A 23531-nucleotide genomic window follows, 5' to 3' on the forward strand; every position below is an offset into this window, starting at 1 on the left:
AAATAAGAGTATAGCTTACTGAGTGGATGAACAAAAAAAAAAGAGGCTGGCCTGGACTTCCCTGGAGGTACAGCAGACAAGAATCTACCTGCTAGTACAGGTAGTACAGGTTTGATCTCTGGTCCAGGGAGATCCCATATGCCACAGGGCAACTAAAGCCCATGCAAAAGTACTGAGCCCAAGATCTGGAGGCTGCGAGTCTCAACTACGGAGCCCACAGGCTGCAACCACAGAAGCCTGTGCACCTAGAGCCTAGGCTCCGTAACAGAAGAAAGCCCGAGCAGTAACCAACACCCAGTGCTACCAAAGACAAAGCGTTAGATCAAAGAGGCTGGCCGAAAGCTGGGCAGAATACAGGGAGAGCAAATAACAAAACCAAAAATAATAAAAAGAGAGCAGTCAGCAAGGGAAATGGAAATCACTCAAGTTCATGTACGTGTAGGCTTACCATATTCTGTGTTGAGGCCCCATAATTTCACTTTATTAGCTTCATACTGCGCTTTTTTCTTTAACCGACAAGCCCTGGGAAAGGAAGGAGCAATTACTTCACTTGTTTTTTTAAAGTGAACATTCAGAATATCCTTTTTGCTGCTGTCATTTTCTAATAGCAACCAAAAAAATCACTGTCTACTGATATTTACATCAAGGGCCTGAATTACCCAAAACATACAATGTAACAGTTTATCCAAACTTATTTCTTAAAATTTCACCATTCAAAAAATAAAGCTATGGCTAATACACCAAATAAACAGAAAGTGACAATCAAGTGTTGTAGAAGCTGTGAAGTAAGTGGAGCCCTCATGTGTTGCTTGAGGAAATGCAGAACAGTACATACAGCTACTTTTGAAAATAGTAAATATTTGTTTAATTTACTTCATTACTTTGGAAACAGCTACTTTGGCATTTTCTTATAAAGTTAAACACACTAGGTATTTACCCAAGAGAAATGAAAACTTATGTTCACATTAACACCTGTAAGTAAATGTGTGTGTGTGCTCAGCTGCCCTGTTGTGTCCAACTCTTTGAGACCCCATGGACTGCAGCCTGCCAGGCTCCGCTGTCCATGGGATTTTTCAGGCAAGAATACCAGAGTAGGTTGTCATTTCCTCCTCCTGGGGATCTTGCCAGCCTAGGGACTGAACCCGCGTCTCCTGCACTAGCAGACAGATTCTTTACCACTAAGCCACCTGAGAAACTCAAGTAAATGTTTATGGTGACTTTATTCGTAACCGCCAAAAATTAGAAACCACTCAACTATCCTTCACCTGGTGAACAGATACACTGGAGTATTAATATATCACTTCAAAGGACTATTACCATCAATAAAGAGTATCAAACTGTTAGTCCACACAACATGGATGAATCTCAAATTCATCCTGTGTGAAATCAAAGCCAGACTCAAAGGCTGCATAGAATGATTTCGTCTGTATTCTAGAAAAGGCACAACTGTAGGAACAGAAAACAGGTCGGTGGTTGGGAGGAGTCAGGTGAGAGAAGGAGCTCACTTTACAAAGAGGCAAAGGAAAATTTTTAAGGTGGTAACAACGTTCAATATCTTGATTATGGTTGTGGTTACATAATTGGATGTTTGTCCAAAACTCACAGAAGAATACACTAAAAGGGAAGACAAGTAAATTACACCTCAATATAAACAACCCTGACTTGTTGCAAAACAAACAAAAAATAAAGCTATGATAAAATTTTTCATTTTTATACTACAATATAAGGCCCTTGAGTTCATTCACTTCTCCCCTTTAAAAACTTATTCCATGAAGCATAAGTACCATCATTTATTTTCAAAGGAAAAATTATAATACTCTCATTGTACTATTTATAAAAGGATATTTCTGAAAAAATGGCTGAAGGCCATCTCCTCTATGAAAGCTCACTGAAGTCTAACCTCACGTCCCAGACTTCAACTACATGAGTGAACATGATTAGCATTTACCTGGAAGCCAGTTTATTTTTCTCCTTCCTTGACCTTGGCCGGGCTGTTAAGGGAAGCTCACTGACTGGAGTCAGATCACTAATCACTTTATTCAGCTTCCGCAGTTCGTTGCCTATCTGGAGCAGTTTTTTAGGGTTTGGAGTCAGGTCTTCCACATCTGTTCTCCGAGACTTCTTGACTGCATATTTTCCTATAGATGATTTTTTTAAGTGAGATCATTTTATTTAACAAGTGATATATTTTCTACAGACATTTAAAAATCCACCTCTCTTCCCTTTTCTTTTTCAGCATATGAACAATCTACGGAAGGAGGGCTAGACTCCTCTCCTTCCCACCTTGTGACAGCAAGAAATGGAGGTAATATGGCACAACTCTATCCTTTTCCCAACCATTCTACGTCTTAAGGTTTGCAGCCCCACTATGAGCAATTCTTAATTATCTGCATGGAAGTAACAATCAAACATCAGGACTATAGTGCAAGCTCATCTGCACATAAAAATCAGGGCTCGGATATAGTACATGGTCAGGAACAAATTTGGAAATTTTACCCAAACCAAGACATTTATACCACTATGACTGAAAATATGTCAGACATGTATATTCCTGTGTTGAACACAAAAGTCCAGCAAATAAGGATTGCCTTTTCAGAAACTGTCTTCAGTCAGTTTGATAAACAACAGTACAGAAGACTCAGAAAGACCTTCCCTACCACTGCAGGCAAGAGGGATGGCTCTGTCCTCTAATGGCAATACCCTGAACAACTTTCCTAGAACTCATTACATGCAACTTGGACCTGTTTACTGGACCTGTCTTTTCATTTCTTGCAGAAAACTGATCCCAAGTCAAAAACTAGGTCTTTCATTCACTGAAAGATAGTAGAATACAGACCTGAGTGCTATGGAAAGGGAAAATGAGGTACAGATATACTTCTGATACAACATCTGTGTCAAAAATGCTTAGCAACTTAAATCTGTAGCATGAGCGACTACTAAACTGTTTATTGAGCTTCAGACCTACTAGTGCCCTCCACCTTCTCAGTACAGATTTTGGATTAAGGTAAAAATAAAATTTGTGCAGAAGAAATTCTCCTCAATTACATCCTCTTGGGTTCACAGTCAAAATCTGGCCCAAGACTATAAGCTTCTCCTGATTCCTATTGTTTAGTTTCTCCTACTCCTTTCCTTCTCTCCACAATTATTCTTCCTTTCTTTTCCTTTCCATTCTCTCTTCTCCAACCACGATTTTGATTCCTATCTCCATGTTTACATTTAGGCCTGGAGACTGGGTAAGAATGAAAGACAGAGGTGCCAGAGCCCATTCTCTTCCTCCTCAGTCCTTTCTTGCTAACAGCAGCTGCAATAGGTCAGCAATCAGCAGGCTCCCGGTCATTTCCTGGGTAGGACAGGTAGACTAAGAAGTGACTAGAAGTCATTTTTACACAAGCTTTCCTCCTTGTTTAGGTGATTTAGGCTGTTAAAACTGAAAAAAGCTATTCACTAACAAAGAGCAAGCACAGCAAATACAGCAGCTCTATTGTTCCACTCTCCCATTTGTTAGGAGGGGTTGAACCTATATATAATGTTTAATGATTAAGTATTGTGATTTACTATCTCTATCTGAAAGTGACTTAAAATATTAGGGACAGATGGTTACTAAGACTTATCATGGTGATCATGAAACGAACTGAAAGCGATTCAGTCGTGTCTGACTCTGCAACCCCATGGACTTTACAGTCCATGGAATTCTCCAGGCCAGAGTACTGGAGTGGGTAGCCTTTCCGTTCTCCAGGGGATCTTCCCAACCCAGGGATCGAACCCAGATCTTCCACATTGCAGGCAGATTCTCTACCAGCTGAGACACAAGGGAAGCCCTTGTGGTGTTCGTGGTGCATGCAAACGTCACTACGTAATATACCCGAAACTACAATAACATAACATTGAACGTCGACTATATTTTAAAAAGAAGGAGAAGAAATAAAGAAAGAAAAAAGAAGGAAAGAAGGAAGGGAGGGAGGGACACACACAACATGTATGATCAAAATCTCCTCTTACCATGGTGTAAGCCATTTTTCTGATACATGTTACTTGGCAAGGTCTCTCGGTTCCATTCAGATGGCCTCAGCATCCTCTCTTGCTGTGATGGTGTGAGTTGCTCACTGTACTCCCAGAAGTACCTTCTTTTACCTCTCTTCCGAGAGGTAATTGAAGTCATCTCCTTCAAGTCTTCCACAGAATCATTTTCGTAGCCTTAAAAAAAGAAAATGCCCACCCCCCAATATTTCTTAAGTTTCACAAATTTTAATAAACTAATCAAGAAAAACAAAAAGATTCCTTCTATTTACTACTTGACACATTTCACCTGAAAACATCATTAGCATGTCACAGATAATAAATTAAATCTGTAAAAATAACATTTAATATAGATATTTCTAACTCAAAATATTCAGAGATTAATAAACAGAAATAACTACACTGTGTATCTTCCTTAGGTTTCTCTTTGGTTAGTATACGACACTTTTTTTGTATCCTCACATAAGATTGAGAGAATAATGAAATCCAGCCACAGGAAGACAACCCAATCTAAAAATGGGCAGAGACCTAAATAGACATTTCCCCAAAGAAGACATACAGATGGCCAATAGGCACATGAAAAAGATGCTCAATATTGCTAACTGTCAAAGAAACACAAATCAAAGCCACAATGGGTACCAGCTCTCACCAGTCAGGATGTCCATCATTAAAAACTCCACAAGCAATAAATGCTGGCGAGGATGTGCATGTTGACAGGGACGTAAGCTGGTAGAGTCGCTATGAAAACCAGTATGAAGGGTCCTTCACAAACTCAAAAGAGAGTTGCCACAGGATTCAGCAATTCCACTCCTGGGCATATATCCAAAGAAAACTCTAGTTCAAAAAGATACATGCATCACAATGTTCACAGCAGCACTGCTTATAATAGCCAAGACTTGGAAGCAACCTAAATGTCCACCGACAGGTGAATGGGTAAAGAAGATAGACTACTACTCAGCCATAAAAAAGAATGAAACCATGCCATTTGCAACAACATGGACAGAAGTAGAGATTATCATATTAAGTGAAATCATACAAAGAAAAATATCATAAATAAATTAGATCACTTATATGTGGAATCTAAAATATGACACAAATGAACTTATTTTACAAAACAGACTCACGGACATAGAAAATAAACCTGATTACCAAACAGGAAAGTAGGGGGAGGAATAAATTAAGAGTTTGGGATTTGCGGACAGAAACTACTATATATAATAAACAATAAGGTACTACTGCACAGTAGGGGATTATATACAATATCCTATAGTGAGAAGAACATGGAAAAGATTTTATGTGTACATAATTCAGTCACTCAGCTGCATACCAGACTAACGCAACACTGCATGAATCAACTATGCTTCAACTTTGAGAAAAGGAAATAGTCTCAGGAGTGATGACGATACTTAGAGACTATACAATTTTTTTGATGTCTTTCTTCTAATATTTATGTATTTGAAACATTTCCAGACAGAAAGCTGTTCATTTCGCAGATGGTAACCTACCAGGCAGAATTCTTTAAGGCAGTAGTGGTTTTCTTCCTACTTCCCACCCTATCCTTTTTGTAAAAGTACAAGAATGACAGTTCTCACACAGGCTATTCAAATAAAAACATATGCCTATTCTAACTAATATTTTATCAGAAGCAATCTGAATTTACTTCACTTTTTAAGAAGCTATTTTCCCTACTAATAGGAAGTTTCAAAAAATAATTCTGGGCCACTGGAACTCCTGGTTTGACCCCATACAGGATGATCTGTAAACTAAAACACCCTCAGAGCACATCCATCTTAAACGAACAAACGCCTGTGCACAGACTATGTTCTTCTTCGCTAAGTCACATCCGACTCTGTGACCTCAGGGACCGTGTGTAGCACACCACGCTCCTCTGTCCTCCACTATCTCCTCGAGTTAGTTCAGATTCATGCCCACTGAGTTGGTGATGCTATCTAACGATCTCATCCTCTGCTACCCTCTTCTCCTTTGTTTTCAATCTATCTCAGCATCAGGGTCTTTTTCAACAAGTCGACTCTTCACCATCAGGTGGCCAAAGTATTAGAGCTGCAGCAACAGTCCTTCCAATGAATATTCAGGGTTAGTTTCCTCTAGGATTGACTGGTTTGATCTCCTTGCAGTTCAAGGGACTCTCAAATCTTCTCTAGCACCACAATTTGAAAACATCAATTCTATGGCACTCAGCCTTCTTTTTGGTACAGCTCTCACATCCATACATGACTACTGGAAAAACCATAGCTTTGACTAGACCTCAACACAGGCAGATGCTCCAACTGAAACACTCCCATCAGTGTTAAGAACTGGGGTCCCACATTTAAGTCCACCCCAGCCCAAAGTATAAAGGAAACATTTTCACATGTAACTTTCTCAGGCAACCCATCCCCCCAAACGCTTTGTTTGATACGCTCCTCAGGTGGCCTAGATTTCTGGCAAAACACTCTCTCTCTCATTTAATGAATGTACTCACATATGTTGTGAGTACTCACAGATATTTCATCTGAGGCTTCTAAGAGCCTGGTAGGAAGAGGTTATTAACCCTATTTACACAAACATGCTCATGAAGGTTTAAGTGATTTGGCAAAGCTAGGACTGGCTCAGGCCCCATGATTCCAGCTCCAATCTGGCTTCCTACTTTCCTGTATCTATCCAGTTGAATGGTCTGAACAGAATTTTTTCCCATATATATTCCATGTTAAATCCAGTCATAAGGATTTGGACTTCTCCTCTCCTATCCAAATTAGTTATCAGTTTTGCTTAATTCATATGTCCAGCCTTTTTCCAAAAAAGTGTTTAAGGGTATCCGTTTTCTTAAACCTAAAATTTTCTCAAGTATATACCATCAATTCACAATAACTTGTGTGCACACACACATACATACACACAAAGGATTTGTTAAAGTCTTTAAATTAAAAGAGTACTGTGATCAAGTAGCATGCAGAAAAGTTATTCAATATATTCCCAGATCACTGGTCTTGCATTTAAGATGATTAAATATTTCTCGAAGTGTGTTCTTAGGAACACTATTACTGTGAACTATGCCCTCAATCCCAAGTGAGCTCTGTGGTCAGATAAATTTAAGAGACATTCATCTCGCCTCTCTCACAAGTCACAGTGCCCAGAAGAGCAGCAGACCAAGACAGCAAAGCAGCACCCAAGCCCACGAAGCCGTGAGCTGCACGGAGACAAGAGCCACACCGATTCTGCTGGCCTCTGCACAGCCAAAATCCAGTACACACAGCGTCTAACACAAGACAGATATAGCCCCCACTTTTTTAAAAAACAAATCAGTGATTTGTTTAATGTACAAATGGACATTTACCATGGAGACTTTTCTACTTTCTTTTCATTTGATGGATCACCATATTGATCTAATTCATTCCTTCCTGACACAATTACCAAAAGGTAGTCAAAAAGGTGACACCTAAACTTCTGATCACACACCTTTGATTAGTGCAGGTTACTGCCATTAAGCTGGTAAAGCCAACCATGAAAATGTTTAGTAGGAATTACAAACTAAACTCACATTCTGGGGACCTAAATCTTAGCCTTACAACCATGTAATCCCATGACCCCAAACAGTTGTTGCCTGTCCTCAGAACAGGCTCTATTAAAACTTGGGAGCAAGTCCAGAGCAGAGACTGAAACTCCATTTTACACCTTTCCTGGAGCTTTGTAGACTCAGGCACTGTTGTAGCCAACTGCCAAGAAACAGCATCAAGGGAGCTAGTCATCACAAAAGGGCCTTTGTACACTGTCTGCTGTAAATTAAACCAATCAACCCTCTCTAAAACTAGCACTCTGAAGAAACTATAACCATCCCACTTTTCCGCTTCAAAGAATTTCTTCTTGCCTCTCACCAATTCACATTTGTATTCTTAAAGTAGCCTGTTTAGCTCTTTTTTCCAAGAAGGGAAATTTTCATCAGCAAACGTGAATAAATCCCCAAAATACCACAAAATATCATTGATTTGAGGTTAAAGCATTTCATTTGTTGACATTTGCAAGAAGCATCCAAGTAATCCTAACCAAAGAGGTTTTACTTCAAGTCAACTGGAAGTGAGTGAATTAAATGCCATCCAAACATTTAGCATTGTTAAATAGCACCAAGAGGAAGGCTTCACCTTGCCAAGGGCCAGCTAATGCATCTCTGTTTTAAAGTGGTGTTGGCTGCTTAACACCAACAGACTCACAAATCAGGGTTCTCCTACCAGGACAGGGCAAGAGAATATGGCAGGACAGAAAAGCACCAACTGTAACAAGGTTTACCCCTCCCTAGGAGAGTCAAAAGACTGAGAAAATGGAAATGCAGGTCAAGTTATGAAGTGGTTTCTCTTCATGGACCTACTCATCTCTCAACACATTTATCCAGGTGAAACCAAATCAAAAGATCAAGGATGAACTTAAACTGGAGTTAAAAGTCAAAGAAAAGTGAGAAGTGGGAATTCCCTAGTGGTCCAGTGGTTAGGATTCCATGCTCTCACTGTCAAGGACCCAGGTTCCATCCCTGGTCAGGGAACTAAGATCCTGTCCAAAAAAATTTTTTAAAGTCAAAGAAAAGCAAACCTAAACCCAGAAGCAGAATAAACAATAATAGTCCTTGCCCACCTTGACTGGTATTGGCAGAGTTTACTCCCTCAGGAATATCTGACTATTTAAAAGGAATATTTATATATTCCTTTTAGTGTCAACTGGTAAAGAAATTTTTCTTCTCTACACTTTCCATTTCCTAGTTATTACTCCTTGTCTCAATCCTTCCCCTCCCTCCTACCCTAATTCTAAATATGGGATTCAGAACAATAGGGCTGATCTGTCAGGCTGTAAGGACCACTAACAGCACTCTGGTCTCCCCATGGGAGGGAGCTACATAACTTACCACCAACTGCAAAGACAACTCTCCTCCAAACACCTCAAAGCAGATTCATTAACTGGCTGAGAGAAAAGTTTTCTTGGTAAGTAGAAAAGACAACTGGTTCTATCGAGACTATACTGAGTACTGCTACTGCTGCTGCCAAGTCGCTTCAGTCGTGTCCGACTCTGTGTGACCCCAAAGACGGCAGCCCACCAGGCTCCCCCGTCCCTGGGATTCTCCAGGCAAGAACACTGGAGTGGGTTGACATTTCCTTCTCCAATGCATGAAAGTCAAAAATGAAAGTGAAGTCGCTCAGTCGTGTCCGACTGTTCGCGACCCCATGGACTGCAGCCTACCAGGCTCCCCCGTCCATGGGATTCTCCAGGCAAGAGTACTGGAGTGGGGTGCCATTGCCTTTGCACTGAGTACTAAAGTAAACCAAAGAAAATGCATAAACCCTGTTCCTCCACAGCAAAGTACCTTTTCCTTACTTGAAACTCCACCAAGTCAAACAATTTAGTTGTATCAAATGCATAAATCTAAGCATTTATGCAACAGAAAAATTTCACTAAGAGGAAAGTCTCTCAGCAATAATATGCTTCACTGGCCACAATACAGCTACTGCTGTACCTTCTATGGCTAAAAAAACCTTTCTAAAGATTAAATATCAATGTTTATATTGCCCCAAATTCCAACAACAAAAGGGCTCTCTTTGACAATTCATAAAGTTTTTAATAACTTGGTCTTTTATGTAGAAGTTATAGTATTAACATTAGTTTTGAAGAATAACTTTCATTTAAATGTGAAGATCTTCACCTCTTTGTGAATTTTTAACTCTGTGCCACTTGGCAATACCATTTTCATGAATAAAAACTGCATGATCCAACAGTGACAACAGCCCAACCATGTACATGCTGAAGTGAACCAGTTCCCCAGGTTTCATCTTCTTTTTCCCTTTTATTTATAACGTGCTGGACATAAACAGAGCAGAGACTCCCTCATGCTCATTAAATTAAAGCACGTATTTTTTCTTCAATGGAAAAATACTGTGCAAATGAAAGATGCAGCAGACACAGAGAAAAAGCTGTCTTTTACATTCATTCAACAGGCTTTGTTGGTTATTAGGCATGAGTAATACAAACCATCATCACTTGATTCACTATTCTTGGGATTCCAAACTTACCTTAAGTCTAACAGAGGGACAAAGGCAGAAATAGGAATATTTTTAAACCAATCAAGTTTGGCATCTTTGCACAGCTGCTAAAAGAGTGACAAATCAGGTCACTTAACATAAGATAAATTAAGAAGCAGCCCTCAAGGAACCAGCATATGAGCCACACATGAGCAAGAATGATTATTTTAAAACTGTTTAAATAGAGAAGAACAATTATATATCCAAGATAAGATACTAAGTCATTTAATCTCCAAACTCAGACAAAGAAAGCCTACAGCAGAACTTTCTATTTCAGGAGAGCAGGACATAGTTTGGTAAGCCCCCAAACAATGCAATACCTGGTTCAGAGAAAGTGTCACTAATGTCATCGTCCTTGTCATCTTCATAATCCTCTTCCTCTTCTTCCTCTTCCTCATTTTCAGAAAGTTCATGCTCGCTGCCAAATCCTTCATCATGGTCCTCATCATCAACATCCTCCTCATCCTCCTCATCTTCTTCAGGACTGCATTTGGTTGGCTGCTCACCCAAGTTGTCAGAGACAAAAAGAGAATAATTGTGCTCTTCTTTTTTCTGGGATGAATCTGAGACCGATGTGCTGGCAGAAAGGCTGCTACTCTCTCCTGCTGCAACTGACCCAGGCCCCTCCTGAGGCAGGGGACTGAGTAACAGTTCCTGGGTTTCTTTAAAAGGCAAGGCTGGAGTGGCATGACCCTGCAGAGGCTCCGTCCCTTTTTTCTCTGGTCTCTTGGCTACTGCACCACAGTAGCAGGTGTTTTCCTTTGCTGCATCTGCATGAACCTGGCTCAAGAGAGGCCGGCTCTGATGCACTGGGTTGATCTTTACCTTTGCCTTTTTCACATAGTCTTTACATTCAACATGAAAGTTCACTTTTTCATTATGATACATGTTGGTCTTCACCATGATTTGTGTGCTTGAAGTGGGTTTACTTGCCTTTTGGACACAGTCTGACAAAGGGACCTCAGCTTGTAGAGCCTTAGAAGAGCACACAGGGGCAGCTGCTCTGCTTGTGATCTTTTTACCCGGGAATGAAGAGGCCAAGGGGTTTTGTTTGACACTGAAAAGTGAATCAGGGTAATAAAGGGAATCAGAAACAGACTGTGAGTCCTCGCTATTGAGCTGGGCCAGAGTTGGAGTTTTACTTATGACCTCTTCATCTTGGTAAGGGCTAGAAAAGTCATCAAGACCCAAGTAATCCACTTCTTTTGTTCCCCAGATGTCACAGCTGGTTAGTCTGGTGTACTTCGTTAAGTCTTCACAGTATGTATCCCACTGTTCCCAGTTAGAGGTTAAAGTACCCTCATTATCTAGGACATCTGTGAAAGACTCCAGATTTTCAATGTCTTTGCAGTCCTCCAAAGAAAGGAAGTTGTCTCTAGGATTCTGTTGGTAGTTCATCTCTCTATCCTGAGAAAGGTTAAAAAAAAAAATCACATACCATATTTAAGGAAAACATTAATAACCTATACCCTCACTTTCATATATCAGGTAAACAGTACTCAACCCTTGGTCTGTTTTAAGATAAAGACTACTTACATGTCACTCTACCATTCTATTTAGTATCATTTCCTTGGGCAAGGAAAAAAAAAAGAGGGAAATTATGTCCTCTGAGAAACTTAGGTATGGTCAAGGACTCTTGAACTTCACTACAAACACTCTTCCTAAAAAAGTTTACATTTCCTGATCTTTAACTCAGAAAGGATTTGGGGATATTCTTAGAAACAAGCTTCATTTATTAAGCAAATAATAAAGGCCTTTCCTTCATCATAGAAGAATCTGTCCTCCTAAGTCAGAACTTATACACAGAGTGAAGAGCAATCCACAGAGAGCTGAAACTCAGCCACAGAAAGATGAAATCTTTGGAATGTACCAACTCTTGGGCTTGGGGAATAAAATACTTCTCTCATTAGTACTGTACTTCTCATGAGTAGAGATATAATTTTTAAAATGTCAGTATGACTATGCAGCCATTAACAAGAATGCACGTAAGCTCTAATGTATTAAAATGAAAGACCACTTACCACGTTATGTTAGAAAGAGTTAAGTTACAGAATACTGTATTAATGGTATGTCATACAATTTAAAATATTCATATATTAATTTATTATTAATTATACATGCATAGAAAAACTCTGTTGGTCTTAATTACCTTTAGGGAGAAGGTTTGATGGGTGGAGGCTCAGTAAGAAAATGAGGAAATTTTCAGTTTTCCAGTCTGTTTTTGTTCTGTATCAATTTTTCCATTTGTTTGTTTGCTTTGTTTTATTTTTCCTTTTGCTTGCATATGTCTCTGTGTGTTTTACCAGTTTTACTGAAGTAGTTTACATACAACAAAATTCACCTCTACAAAGTGTACATCTCGATAGTTTTTTTAGTAAATTGACAGATTTGTGTCAGCTTTCCAGTTTTCATATACCTAAGCTGCTTAAGTTGCATGTAATTTAAATTATTCTTAAGTGTCTATTTACCTCAAGAATAAATGATAAGTATATTCAGATATTGCTTGGAATTGCTATTTTTGCCTCACATTCTCTGTAGTACATGCCTTATTCAATGTTATCATTCCTAAATATCCTAGCTGAAAAGTCTTTTAACTGTTAGGCTAAAAGATGGCTTGTCATCCTGTCAAAAACTAGATCTAAGGATGTTTAGATAATCTTTCCTCCTACTATTTTCAATGGCTTCATACATCCTGCCAAAATACTATGACTGATACTAATATGCATTAAGTTTGGCCTAATCACATTCTTTTCTTTTTAGGCCTTTATAAATAAAAAAAACTATACAATACCTTTACCCCAAATTGATTAAAGCAGAATCCAAGAAAATGTTACTTACCAGTTCATACATGAAATCTGGATCTGAACTGTTTGCTAAGAGATCTGTGCTCATCAGAGTCTGTTCTGAAAAGGTGTGGCTTCGAAAGGCATCCCCAAAAGGCGGATCCATTCCGCTTACACTAGGCTACAACAGAGTGATTTTAATTTGCAAAGTTAATGACTGCTTCAAGGCCAATTTATTACATACAAGACCCACCACCATCTCTACTAAGTAATTACTTTCAGAACAATTTTGTATTTTTTTTCTGCTTAACATTAAAATAACACTAAGATGCATTAAACATAGGAAAAGGAACAGAGTGGCAACGGTTACTAGTACCTAATTTCTAAAAACTAAAGCTTATTTAGGCCCCGGAGTCAGCACATAGTACCCTAATGAGTACTTTTATTTATTAGTTATATAACATGTCTTCAAATCCATCTCTAACAACACTAGCTGTTCTAACTCCACAAAGTAGAGGATCCCCTGCCATTTCCTGGAGTCAGCAGAGGTAGCAAGACAGTCCCACTCTACACTCCTCAATGAATTCAATATCTTAATTTCCCCAAACAAGTGAAAGACCATTTGGGGATCTCTAGTCCAAAAATGCCTCCAGGAATGTGATGGAGATAGATGAGCCAAATATCAAAAAATCTGCTGAGTGAGGCCAGTAACTGGGACATGAACTCAGTAACCTTAATCTTGATCCCTAAGAAGGGTACAATTTCTACGACAAAGAAGAAAGGGAGAAAATAAAAAGACTCGGCATCCAGAGTTAACGCTCCTTCTTTTCTCTTCATCCTCCCTTTCCCATTTCAGTATCTATACAAATCACTCCAGCGTGAAGTTCAGGCTAACACTCCTAAAAAGTGGCCCAAACAAGTCAAAGTCCTCACCTTGAAATCTAACTTGGATAAAGAAGGAAGATGGGAAAGAATAAAAATTCCCTCTTTACCTTTTTGTTATTTTCCAAGTTACTGTCAAAACTTTAAAATTTATGTTATAGTCTACTTGTTTATATTTCTCTATTCATATACATATACTTTCTACCTAAGACTGACCCATTTTGGTGCACTTTTTCGTCATGTTTTTCTTTATGGGTACGTCCCATCCCAGGGATGGGCAGCTCAGTTGTAAAGAATCCACCCGCCAATGCAGGAGATGTGGATTCAACCCCCGGGTTGGGAAGATCCCCTGGAGAAGGAAATGGCACCCCACTCCAGTATCCTTGCCTGGGAAACCCTGTGGATGGAGGAGCCTGGAGGGCTACAATCTACGGCATCACAAACAGTCAGACACAACTTAGCGACTAAACAACTTCCCATCCCATTCTTTCGTTTTTAATCTTCTGCAACCTGTCGGGCTGCAAGCTCAAAGTAAATGTTTTATGGACATAACTTCAAGTATTCAATAAACAGGAAATGAAACTGTGAATGGGAAAGAACTTGAAACAGGTACGTGTAGTCCACCTGGTCTAGTGGTTGGGGTGGAGATAGGCCACTGGTCCACAAACCGCTGTCTTCCTTCACTGCCTACTAGACCATCCCAGCAAGTTGTTGATTTCCTGTGCTCAAGGCATAGTTCTGGCTGGCCCCAAGTAAAACCACCTTACAGTCCCTGTCCTCTCATTATTTCTAGGTTTTTCACCAGCACAAAAAGGGAAAGGATAAGAGCTAACCATTGGAGGGGGAAGGGAGGACGTTTGGACATGCAGAGCGGGGAATAGGAGGACTTCATTTATTCTTTCAGTGATTGCCTCAAACCAGTAATTACCATAACATAAATAAATAGTCATTCTTAGACATGTTTTGTGGGGGGGGTGTGTGTGTGTGTATCTGGGAGATATATATATATATATGTATAAAATATAGGGGTAGGTTTGTGTGTGTGTATGTGAAAGAGACATTGCAGTCCCTCACCATTTCCTCCTAATTGAATCCGATGGGCATGAAGGGAGAGGAACAATGGGAAACAAGAAGATACAGGGGAATGAAATGGGCTTTCTGTGGCAGATTAAGGTTCTAGGGAGTTGGTTTAGCCCCCATAAAAGTCAGCACTTCTGTCACCTTTTAACCAATTTTTCGTTCACATTGCTCCATGTGTCAAGCTCACTAAATTTCAAAGCTGTGGCAAAGGAAGGATATCTATTCAAAGCCAGCTGACAGCAGCAGCAGAACGTTTTTACAAACAGCACAGAGTTGCACTAAGACCCGGAGAACTTACAGACCTGGCCGCAGCAGGAACTAGAAAACCCTGCCCCTGCCCTGTGTGATTTACCTGAGGCATTTCCAAGCCCGGATCCTGAGAGTCTGAGCCCAAACTTCTCTTTGTTCTTGTTTGTAGATTCCTTTCCAGCTTTACTTTTATTTCAAGACCAAAGATGATTTTCACAACAAACAGCAGGTTTCCCAGGATGCCTTCAATTCAACTGCTTGGATCACTTGTTTTTTTTTCTTAATAATTCTGTGCGAATCTGTCAAACAACACAAAGTAACTTCACTGAAAACGCCACTAAAAACAAGTTGACCTTTCAAAAAAGACATTAACAAAGAACACTTACCAGCACTGTGATTTTAATATTAAGAATGTGGCTGTTTTTAGTACCAACTATACTGAAATTCAACATCCGTCCCTTTGTTTCTATAATAGGACTGGTCAATAACCAATTGGCACCGTTAAAAAAGAAAAAAACAAACATCAACGAAATTAACATAGGCGCATTTTTCCTGTGATCTAAAAATGTATTTTACTTAATGTTAAAATAAAGCTCCCATTCACTTAATGCTTTATATGAGAAAACATAATATATCAACAATCCCATCTATTGGCTGGATGGCATCACGGACTCAATGGACGTGAGTCTGAGTGAACTCCGGGAGATGGTGATGGACAGGGAGGCCTGGCGTGCTGCGATTCATGGGGCCGCAAAGAGTCGGACACGACTAAGCGACCAAACTGAACTGAACTGAAGTGAATCTACATTTTATATCCCTCATAAATCTACTAGAAGAACAATGAATACATAATCTAGAATTTAACATATCCTTTACATTAAATGGGCTTCCCTGGTAGCTCAGATGGTAAAGTGTCTGTCTACAATGTGGTAGACCTGGGTCCGATCCCTGGGTCGGGAAGATCCCCTGGAGAAGGAAATGGCAACCCACTCTAGTATTCATGCCTGGAAAATCCCATGGACCAAAGAGCCTGGTGGGCTACAGTCCATGGAGTCACTAAGAGTCAGACATGACTGAGCGACTTCACTTCACTTCTACATTAAATAGGGGTTTCCCATGTGGCTCAGTGGTAAAAAATCCGCCTGCCACAGGAGAGACAGGTTCAATCCCTGGGTGGGGAAGATCCCCTGGACTAGGAAATTCCAACCACTCCAGTATTCTTGTCTGGAAAATCCCATGGATGGGGGAGTCTGGAGGGCTATAGTCCATGGGGTCGCAGAGTTGGACATAACAGAGCACGCATGCACACACACTACAGTCAATAAAATCACATTCATAAAGGCATATGCAAATTATTCTTTGAGTTATAAGTGAAAGCTGTCCTTGAAGTAAGAATTATTCAAGTTTTGAATATGTGTATGTTGAGAGGGCAAACAGGAATAAGTACTACTTTCCAGAATGGTTTCAAGGGTTAAACTAAATGACTTCAGATCACCTGGCAAAGGGTCTTGAATGTGGTAGAACCTGACAGGTTAGTTCCCTCTTCCGTCCTCTGTGAAGGCTTTAATCAAGAACTAAACAGCTATACCTACTTCATCATCTCTTTCTGGATAAGTGGTCCTCAAAGTGTGATCCCAGAACCAGTAGCATCAGTATCAACCTGAAAATTTGTTGGAAGTGCAATTCTTGGGCTCTAGCCCAGATCCACTAGGGCAGAAACTGTGAAAGTAGAGCCCAGGAAAGTGTTTTAACAAGCCCTCAGGATGATTCTGCTCCTCCCTAAAATGTGAGAACCTCTGTTTTAAACTGAATTCCTTACTCTCATTCAGTCTAGATGCAGAGTTATTTCTTCGATTGATGCAGAGTGCCAATTTAAGCTATGCTGCCCTCTGTAGTCAATACATTCTCTGGCCTAGAGCTTTACAGTGGTAAATATCAACTTCAGAGACCTCTTGCTGAACAAATAAGTGAGAGTCAACAAGGACTCAATAACTGTTCTATTCAGTTAGATTAGTACTTAAATTGAATATCATCTGCATTTCCGAGATCTTTGTTGGGCTCTTCTCTCTAGCTGGCTGTCATTCTCAGGGCACTGTTCTAGGAAATACCTTCAAGTGCTCAACCCGGGCCTAGAAACAGCATGAACTATGCATCTCAATCCAGTGCTACAGTTTAAATGGACTGATGCCTGCTCGTGCCAAAGGCTAGTTCTGGCCCGAATGCCCTTTATGTGGCTTCATGCCTTGAACCTACTGCTGATATGCAGTCTCAGTCCTAACTCTTCCCCTGACTCCTGTGTGAAACAAGGTCAGCTGTCTTTTCCAGATCTATTACTTAGATCCCCCTCCCCCCAAAACACAAAGCATTCAAGTGATGCATTCAACAAAGTGTACTAGTTAGTGTGTGCGTGTGTTAGCTGCTCAGTCGTGTCCAACTCTTTTGTGGCCCCATGAACTGTAGTCCGCCAGTCTCCTCTGTCCATGGAATTCCCCCGGCAAGAATACTGGAGTGGGTTGCCATCCCCTTCTCCAGGGAATCTTCCTGATCCAGGGATCAAACCTAGGTCTCCTGCATTGCAGGCCAATTCTTTACCATCTAATCCTGGTCTATAAGCTGGGTCTGGGAAAAAAGTTTGATACTCTTTTAAAACCTGAAAGTTACCATTTCTAGCAACAGGGTTAAAGGTTCAAGAAGATGTTCAGTTCTCATCAAGATATATTTACTGGCATCTACTATAAACACTATGTACCAACAGCGTGGTTTGGCATTTACTACAGACACCATGTACCAAGAGTGTGATTTATCAGGGAAACAAAAAAGGCTAAGTTCCAGTCACAGCTCTCACTTGAAAACTCTACAACATTGGGTAGGTCAATCTTTCTAAACTTCATTTTCTTCATCTCTAGAAAGTAAGTAATATTATTCCTGGCTACCAAATTTTCTAAGCCATAAAAATTTCCTTTTTTTTTTTTTTTTAACCATCTGAGCCACCATTTGTTGGGCTCTTTTACCATCTGAGCCACCAGGGAAGCTATAAAACTTCCATATGAATACAAATATTCATTTAAAATGTTATTTTAAACACATGGCAGCAGAAGAAACTTGTCAATGCATTAGCAAAAAGAGCATTTGTTTGGGAGACAAGAGGCTTGGATTCCAGTTTTGCTTCCATAATTAAATAGGAGAGTGACCAAGACGTCAGAGTAGAAGGAACCTAAATTCACCATCTCTCATAAGCACACCAAACCCACAACAATCTGCAGAACAAACACTGCTGAAAAAGACTGAAACCCACCAGAAAAGATCCTCAACAGCTAAAGACATAAAGACAGAAAACCACCATGAGATCAGTACAAGGAGCAGACTTGCAATATAATCAAATTCCATATCCCTGAGATTGGCCAACCACAAACTGGAGAATGATTACCTTACAGAGATTCCCCTACAGGAGCCAGAGTTCTAAGCCCCACATCAGGGACCCCAGCCTTGGGATCTGGCACCAGGTAGAGGAGCGTCTAGAGCATTTAGCTTTGAAGACCAGCAGAGCTAATTGTAGAAGCTTCCCAGGGAAATAGAGATTTCACTCTTAAAGGATGCATTGCTGTTATTGTTGTTCAGTTGCTCAGCCGTATCCAACTCTGCCACCCCATGGACTGCAGCATGCCATGCTTCCCTGTCCATCACCAACTCCCACAGCTTGCTCAAACTCATCTCCATTTGAGTCGGTGATGCCATCCAACCATCTCATCCTCTGTCGTCCTCGCCTCCTCCTGCCTTCCATCTTCCCCAGCATCAGGGTCTTTTCCAATGAGTCAGTTCTTCGCATCAGGTGGCCAAAATATTGGAGCTTCAGCATCAGTCCTTCCAATGAGTAGGATTGACTTAATTTAGGATTGATTGGTTTGATCTCCTTGCAGTCCAAGGGACTTCTCAAGAGTCTACTCCAACACCACAGTTCAAAACCATAAATTCTTTAGTGCTCAGCTTTCTTTTTGGTCCAACTCTCACATCCATATGTGACTACTGGAAAAACCATAGCTTTGACTAGATGGACCTTTGTCGGCAAAGTAATGTCTCTGCTTTTAATATGCTGTATAGGTTTGTAACAGCTTTTCTTCCAAAGAGCAAGTTTCTTTTAATTTCATGGCTGCAGTCACCATCTGCAGTGATTTTAGAACCCAAGAAAATAAAATCTGTCCATTGTTTCCCCATCTACCCTTTGCCATGAAGTGATGGGACCAGATACCATGATCCTAGTTTTTGTAATGTTGAGTTTTAAACCAGCTTTTTCACTCTCCTCTTTCACCTTCATCAAGAGGCTCTTTAGTTCCTCTTCACTTTCTGCCATAAGGGTGTTATCATCTGCTTATCTGAGGTGGTTGATATTTCTCCTGGCAATCTAGTAGTAGAAAACTACTAGAGCTCATCCATGAATTTGGTAAAGTTGCTGAACACAAAATTAATATACAGAAACCCGTTCCATTTCTGAATACTAACAAAGAAATATCAGAAAGAGAAATTAAGGAAACAATCCCATTTACAATCATGTCAAAAAGAATTAAATACCTAGGAATAAGCCTACCTAAGGAGACAAAACACCAGGACTCCAAAAACTATAAAATGTTAATGAAAGAAACTGAAGATGACACAGATGAAAAAGATATACCATGTTCTTGAACTAGAAAAATCAATATTATTTAAATGACCATACTACCAAAGGCAATCTACAGATTTCAAAGAAATCCCCATCAAATTCACAGAACTGGAACAAAAAAATTTTTTTAAATCTGTATGGAAACACAAAAGACCCTGAGTAGCCAAAATAATCTTGAGAAAGAAGAATGGAGCTGGAGGAATCATACTCTTCAGACTACTTTAAAGTCACAGTAATCAGAACAGGATGGCACTGACACAAAAACAAGACACACAGCTCAATGGAACAGGACAGAAGGCCCAGAAATAAACCCACACACTTACGGTCTATGACAAAGGAGGCAAGCACATACAACGAAGAAGAGACAGTCTCTAAGTGGTGCTGTGAAAACTTCATGTGAAAGAATGAAATTAGAACATTCTCTAACACCATACAGAATAAAATAATCCACTCAAAATGGATTAAAGACCTAAATGTTAAAGCCAGATATTGTAAACTCCCTAGAGGAAAACACAGGCAGAACACTCTGAAATAAATTACAGTGATTTTGGGGGGGACTCATCTCCTAGAGTAATGGAAATAAAAACAAAAATAGAATCCGCCTATCGATGGAGGAGCTGCAGAAGAGCCTCTGGTTCGATACTTGGATTGGGAAGACCCCCTGGAAAAGGAAATGGCAACCCACACCAGTATTCCTGTCTGGGAAATCTCATGGACAGAGGAGGCTGGCAGGCTACAATCCATGGGGTCACAAAGACTCGAACACAACTGAAAGACTCAGCGCACACACACAACTAAATTTAAAAGCTTTCGCACAGCAAAGGAAACCATAAACAAAGAAGACAACTGAGGACCTGGGAGAAAACATTTGGAAACAATACTATCAACAAAGGATTACTCTCCAAAACATACAAACAGCTCAGACAGCTTAATATCAAAAACCAACCAACCCAATCAAAAATTAGGCAGAAGATCTAAATGGACACTTCTCCAAAGAAAACATACGGCTAGCCATGATGCACATGAAAGATGCTAATTATTAAAGAAATGCATATCAAAACTACAATTAAGTATCACTTCATGCCAGTCAGAATGATCATCATTAAAAAAAAATCTACAAACAAGAAATGCCAAAGAGGTTATGGAGAAAAAGGAACTCTCATATATTGCTGGTGGGAATGTAAACTGGTGCAAACATTATGGTGAATAGCATGGAGATTCCTTAAAAAACTAAAAACAGAGCAATCATATGATCCTATAATCCCATTCTTGGGTGCATATCTGGAGAAAACTCTAATTTGAAATATACATGCACCACAACATTCACTGCATCACTATTTACAGTCGTCAAGACATGAAGGCAACTTCAATGTCCACTGACAAGAGGAATGGATAAAGATGTCATATACAATGGAATATTACTCAGCCATAAAAAATAATGAAATGATGACATCTGCAGCAACATCAATAGACTTAGAGATTATCATATTGAGTGAAGTATCCCAGATAGAGAAAGAAGAACTGTATAATATAGCTTATTTCTGGAATCTAAAGAAATTATACAAATGAGCTTATTTACAAAACAGAAATGAACTCACAGACATAGAAAGCAGACTTTTGGTCACCAAAGGGAGGTGGGGGAGATGAATTAGGAGTCTGGGATTAACATATACACTATTACATATAAAGTATATAACCAACAAGGGCCTACTAAAGAGCATGGGGAACCATGCTCAGTATTCATAATAACCTATAAGGGAAACGAACCTGAAAAAGAATACATATATATATATGTGTGTGTGTGTATGTAGATACATATGTGTGTTTAACTGAATCTCTTTGCTGTACACTTGAAACTAATATAGTACTACACATTAACTATATTTGAATTTAAAAAAACTAAATAGCCTTATGAATTAGAATAAGTTGCTATTTCTTATCTCCCAGACTGAGGAATTACAATTATTCTCTCTTAACTATGTAATAGAGATGTTATGAGAATTAAATGATAAATTAAGATGTAGTAATGAAATAGATCTGAAAGGTGATTATTATCAACAGGTATATTTTGCCAATGCATTATTTTCTCCCATAGCTAGTCCAGCTCAGAAACTCAACATCTGTGACAGCTGTTAGCAACAAGGCTGTATATTTTAAAGACACCAATTCCCAAAGACAGGGTATCCACTATGCAGAGAATGGAGCTCGTTCTCCTGGGAAAAAAGTCTTTAGTTGCTCCTCCTAGTCTCTTGCTGCTACTACTGCTAAGTCGCTTCAGTTGTGTCCGACTCTGTGCGACCCCACAGACGGCAGCCTACCATGCTCCTCTGTCCCTAGGATTCTCCAGGCAAGAACACTGGAGTGGGTTGCTATTTCTTTCTCCAATGCATGAAAGTGAAAAGTGAAAGTGAAGTCGCTCAGTCATGTCCGACTCTTCGCAATCCCATGGACTGTAGCCCACCAGGCTCCTCCGTCCATGGGATTTTCCAGGCAAGAGATGAGACGTGGGTGAATTCTACCTCAAGCAGCAGGACCTTTATAGTGACAATAAACTCACCCAATCTCTAAAACTGATGACTCAAGCTCACAATACCAACTATCCTCATCCCCAACATTTCGCACCCATTTCACAAAAATGCTTGGTACTGTTCCAAACATCTATTGTGAAACAACCAAGAAGAGACAAACTCCCCAACCAAAGCTGCAAGAGAAAAAAAAAAAAGAATAAGGGCTTCTACAGCAGTTACCATTAAACAGAATCTTCCATAATGACACACTGCTCCAAAACTACCTCCTATACCAAGGAGTCATATACAAAAGGCACATTAGATAGCCAAATAACACTGAGGAGGAGGGTGCAGTAACATGCTTCTGGGGGAAGACTTCTGTGGGCTCAAGAATATCCATATTCTACTCAAAGTTTTTGATATTAAAGCATGTAAAAAGTTAATGATCATTTCCAAATGTCTGACCTAAAGAATATTTGTTCCTAAGAATTTTAAACAGTTGCCCAACAGAAGTGTTGTGAGGTTAGGAAAATATCATGTTAAAGCTGTTACACTGCCTTTAATGCAGAATCTCTCGGAAGCTTTAAGATACTAACTTCTAATATGCATTATATATCACCAACAGATGAAAAGAGCAGATCTCCTTTCTCAAACTTATTTGATCATAAAATCCTCCACCCTGCCCTCAAGCTGACCTCAAGGACTGGTGGTTACACCAGAAAGAAACGAAAACCCAACAATGACAGCTAAGGGAGAGGCTAAATTAACTCCCTAGTTATTACTTCCTCATTCACAGCTCTAGCTCACTAGTCCCCAGTGCAGTTTTATGAGTCTTTCAAGAGAGAGAACTGTAGTCCATCAGAAATAATATTTACCAATAGATCTTCTGTACTTGGGCTCATCCAAGACTATTCAACAAGAGCTCCTAGGTGCAGGAAGATACTTCAGTAACAGAGAACTACTTTTCTAAAGCATCATCCTAAAAGATGCTGCTGTGAAAGTGCTGCACTCAGTATGTCAGCAAATTTGGAAAACTCAGCAGTGGCCACAGGACTGGAAAAGGTCAGCTTTCATTCCAGTCCCAAAGAAAACAATGCTGAAGAATGTTCAATTACCACACCATTGCACTCATCTCACATGCTAACAAAGTAATGCTGAAAATTCTCCAAACAAGGCTTCCAAACAGTATGTGAATGGAGAACTTTCGGATATTCAAGCTGGATTTAGAAAACGCAGAGGAACCAGAGATCAAATTGCCAACATCCGCTGGATCATTGAAAAAGCAAGAAAGTTACAGAAAAAC

General features: G+C 39.8%; 1 protein-coding gene across 3 annotated transcripts in view; it reads right to left on the reverse strand.

Moving 5' to 3' along the window:
* CREBRF (CREB3 regulatory factor) overlaps nucleotides 1-23531 on the reverse strand; it is a 59063-nt gene that overhangs the window by 19956 nt on the left and 15576 nt on the right. For 2 of the 3 annotated variants that reach the window (XM_040262737.1, XM_040262738.1), the window contains exons 2-7: nucleotides 15171-15366; nucleotides 12912-13037; nucleotides 10394-11480; nucleotides 4000-4194; nucleotides 1949-2138; nucleotides 449-522 (exon numbers count right to left, since the gene is read on the reverse strand). In XM_040262737.1, the coding sequence (XP_040118671.1) occupies nucleotides 449-522; nucleotides 1949-2138; nucleotides 4000-4194; nucleotides 10394-11480; nucleotides 12912-13037; nucleotides 15171-15179 (1681 nt within the window). In that variant the 5' untranslated portion in view covers nucleotides 15180-15366. Of the gene's footprint in view, nucleotides 1-448; nucleotides 523-1948; nucleotides 2139-3999; nucleotides 4195-10393; nucleotides 11481-12222; nucleotides 12891-12911; nucleotides 13038-15170; nucleotides 15367-23531 lie in introns of those variants that run through there. The other variant, XM_040262740.1, reaches the window with a different exon arrangement.

Source organism: Oryx dammah, unplaced genomic scaffold, assembly GCF_014754425.2.
Source record: "Oryx dammah isolate SB20612 unplaced genomic scaffold, SCBI_Odam_1.1 HiC_scaffold_20, whole genome shotgun sequence".
In the NCBI taxonomy this organism is placed as follows: Eukaryota; Metazoa; Chordata; class Mammalia; order Artiodactyla; family Bovidae; genus Oryx; species Oryx dammah.